This window comes from Nestor notabilis, unplaced genomic scaffold (assembly GCF_000696875.1).
Source record: "Nestor notabilis isolate BGI_N333 unplaced genomic scaffold, ASM69687v1 scaffold8471, whole genome shotgun sequence".
NCBI classification, from domain to species: Eukaryota; Metazoa; Chordata; class Aves; order Psittaciformes; family Psittacidae; genus Nestor; species Nestor notabilis.
Window position 1 is genome coordinate 8,944 of NW_009914193.1, and position 4,222 is coordinate 13,165.

The 4,222-nt window shown below is 39.1% G+C and overlaps 1 protein-coding gene across 1 annotated transcript in view; it reads right to left on the minus strand.

Moving 5' to 3' along the window:
• Nucleotides 1-3,792: 3,792 nt before the first annotated feature.
• NHS (Nance-Horan syndrome (congenital cataracts and dental anomalies)) overlaps nt 3,793-4,222 on the minus strand; it is a gene marked incomplete at its 5' end in the record, with an annotated part of 23,250 nt that continues 22,820 nt past the window's right edge. The window contains one exon of the mRNA XM_010023531.1: nt 3,793-4,222. This exon is cut by the window's right edge and continues 204 nt beyond it. Within this exon, the coding sequence (XP_010021833.1) occupies nt 3,793-4,222 (430 nt within the window).

Sequence of the window (4,222 nt, forward strand, 5' to 3'; positions counted from 1 at the left end):
CTTTCCACTGTTTTTCATCCCAGTTTCTTTTCTCTTACCTTGCAAAAGACATGGGCAAATTCATCAGTCTTTATATTCTGGCAAAATTGTACTTGAAGGTAAAATTCCACATAAAGTCAATGACACTTTGGATACTGATTTCCCCTTACCCAGTTTATAAAAAATAAGTTAAAGAGAAACCAGAATTACATGGCTTGAAATGTGTAATGCACTGAGGCTTGCCTTTGGAAATAACATACTTGTAGTCTGTAGATAAGACTTCACATCTCATTACAAGAAAGTAAAGAGAAGTCATGATTTAATTGCAGTCACATTTATTTGCAGTTTCTATACACACTTTCTAGGAAATCAAACTTTTCCAACACATTTTTTGAGAGGGGTTCACAATGAAACTGTCACTGTTTTTACTAAAAATAAATACAAGACTTAAAGTGTTGCACAGCTCTAAAATATACAAAGGCTTGGATTTAATGTAAACTTTGAAAACATTTTACAAAAGAAACCATCTTTGCAACAATTTAAAAAGTTCATATTTACAAATATTACAAAAATACAAAATGGATGCAAGTCCATAAACCATTGTCTTTTCTGCCAGCATGAACTGGTGCTAGTACCAAAATAGTTACACTGTAACCTTCTTAATTTTTTTTTTTTTAATTCTTTAAGTCATAACCTACAGTATTTCTCTATCTGCCACCATTGCAGCAAATGCACTCAATCACTGACCTTTGGCAAAAGCAAATATATGCTTTATTTGCTACAACTATTCCATGTCCTCTATGCTGCCAAAAAAAGAAGCCAAAAAAAAAAGGGGGTGGGGGGAGGGAAATGTTATTTTTCAGAACACACAGCTGTATAACTTCAGAAATTATTTCCATAACATCAGTGCAAACAACGGAACAGTAGGTTGAAATGATGGTCCAGCGGTTACCTGATGCATGTACTGTACCCTTTCTCAAGAGGTGAGTGATGTCCCCTTCGCTCTACAGCTTGTCTCTGGTGCCTTAATGGCACGCCTGCAGCACTACAGGGGTCCCCGCCACTCGTCTTCCTCTGACTCCCACATTTGTTATGAACTCTAGGGTTTAGAATCTGTATTTGGGTTTCAATCTGCTAAATATAAACTAGGAAATTAAACAAAAGAAGTAGGACTATATTTTAATAGGACTGTTCTGTGGCCATTTTGTACATAAAGTATTGCCTCACTATTCTGGTTAAAAAAAATAGTGTATTTATATTTATTTATGGTCTCTATGAAATTATTGATTGGTAGGTAAAAGCGGTATCATCAAAGCCTATTCAGCTGTATTCTTTTTACAGTTTTGAAAGACTATTTAATTCAGGAGTACTAAACATGTTCTAAAAATGCTCCTGGTAAGATTTTTAATGAAAATAACTGAAGATGACAAACTAAGGATTTTCTACCCAATACCTAAGCTTCCTTTACTCGTGTTCTCCAGAAACTGGTTATATGCTACACATTCCCTCTTAAAACATTCTCATTCATTCACTTCACTTAAGTTCAGACATACTTCCTTAACTAAGTTACTAATGCGATTAGCTTTTTGTTTCCAAAACCTTGCTCCCATTACCTTTTTGAAAACTTCTACATTATTTAGACTTCCCAATTTCACAGCCCTGATGGACCACTCCTCAACACATGTACCACATACACAGTGACTCTACCTCACACACTGAATGCAACCAGGCTACACAGGAGGACAGTAGGAAACCCTGAATGATATATTTCTTGTGATAAGCACTAGGCAAAATCAGATGTGAATCTTATGGGGAATAACATTCAGGATTTGTTAAACCATTCTGACTTGCTCAGACTCTTTAAAATCATGACAGTTTTAGGTAGAACCTTCCTCTTTAAAACACACTCTGCCCGCTTTTTAAAACTCTCAGCTTTATGCATTACATGGTTAAAAGCAAAAAAAAAAAAAAAAGTAAAAACCAATTTCACACATCCTGCTTCCCTATCATTTACTTATGCTTAAAGCCAGCTTTTAGTCGATTTTTTTAGCACCAAAGTACGCTCTTTCTGCCATCCTACTCGACCTGTCCTACTGCACACCACATTCCTCCTCACACTATTTCTCTACACTAACCTTTCCTCTATTCCAAAACTATCCTATGGTAACCAACACCAACTGCATCAATTTTGGACAAAGGGGCCTTGTTCTCCAAGTAGCATGGATGGGGCTACATTGATGGAAACTCTGGTGGCCCAAAGGAGAATCAGGCTTGTTGGTTTTATTCTGTTTAAAAATTAAAAGTATAAAGCAACTTACTGGTTAAGTTTTAAAAGTACACGTTCTTGTGGTTTTTAAAATGAGAAAATTCAAGTAACTTCAAGTAATTCAGCTTTTATTTCCCTGCCTTCTTTTGTATCAAAGCAGCTGCTTTGATTTATCTCCTTTCCCACCCCACCCCAGCCCCCCACCCTGTTCCATGTTTCTGGTAAATCCCGACAAGATCCCAATTGTATTTGGCTGGCACCATGAACCAGAGCTTTCCCCTTCCCAGCTCAGCAATGAATATAAATAATGCATACACATACCTATTTCCCAGCTACATTTTCACAGTGTTATTTTTGTAAATATTTAGGTAGCATGAATCTCATCAGCACAAAGAGAAAGCTTCACTGAAAACTCACCGCAGATATTTACTGATAAATCGAAAGCGCTTCTTGCATGCTTATGATTTATTTGTTTCCTTTACGAACCAGAAACTACCGTGTTTAAAGATTATAGTTACCAGATTATGACCGTGTTATGTATCCCAATAGCCTAATAGGAATATGAAAGTTAAGTACCATTTTTTCTCACATCTATCCTCTCTGAAGTGATCCCTGTGAGAATAAAGGCCCAAGGGAGGCTGTGGGATGGGACCTTCGGGGCTTTACATCAGACATGACTTTGTTCTGTTGGAAGCATGCTCTCCTTCCCCACCGATCCTCATGGTAACCCTCCCAGCTCTGCTTTCCAGTTAGCTTCTTCGGAGCTGCCTTAAAAAGACAAATGGTTACTGTAAAGCCATTGCAGTCAGCCTTTCCATTTCTTTAGCAAAGGTGGAGAATTCCTCCTTTCCACTGCTCAGTGTTGTTCTTCAGGCTTGTTGCACTGAAAGTGGTTACCGGTGGCCATGTGAACTTTTTATGTTTGATATGAAAATGGTATTCACAGAATACAGTTATTACATTTGATTTCTTTTGTCTTCTATAAACAAAGTTGTTATTCAGTAAATCATTTGCCACATCCTCTTTTTGATATTCTATTTACAAATTTTTATCAAAAATATGGTATTTACATATGTTTTGTTAATTTCTTCTAAATTTTGTTTCAGATCATTTTAGTGTAGAAAAATACCAATCCTCAAGAGCATTTTCGAAGCACTACAGTGAGGGATTTATTTCTAGATGGGCACCTTCTGGGAACACAAAAAAACAACCCAAAGTCACTTTTAACTCTATGGAAAGTGTATAGCCTTGAAATCTACAGTGACAACAGAAATGAGAGTGGGATAAACCAAATGAAGCCAAAAGAAAACAGAACAGACATAGCGTATCTTCCTCCTTTTAGAAAATATAACGTAATAAATAGCTACAGCTGTAGTCCTCTGTTTCCCCAGCATCTTACAAACACAAACACATTTAAGCATCGATATTGCCCTGCAATTTTTTTTCTTTTCTTTCTTCTTTTTTGACTACTATGTCACTGGCCTCTTATTTTCACGCCCTTACAGATCAGGAGTGGTGTCGGCAGCCTGGTCCTGGCGCCACACAGCCTATGTTGAGCTCTGAGAAGACCGATCGTCGTGGGGGCTCCCGTCTGAGTTCTCTGTCTCTCCTTCGGAGATGGCCTGCATCGGCGTGTTGTACAGCCTGCAGCGCACGCTGTACCGGCTGCTGCTGGCTGCTGGAGGCGCCCGCGAGCGCCCCACTCGTGAAGACGCCGACAAGGGAAAGCTCTTGGAGGAGAATCCTTCTGCGTTGACCCTGGGGGAGCAGGGAGAGAGTGGGGACAATGCATCGGGGCTTGCTGTGGAGGGAGACTCCTCCAGGCTTTGGGGGACATCTGCCGTCAGCTCTCCGGGAGACTTGGGCAAAATAGGACTTTTCAGAATTTCCGTGGCGGACATCCTGTAGCTGGAGTCGGATCGGCTGCCTTTTTTAAGGAGCAGTAGTTTAAAATCCTCATTGGATGTATTGGACTTT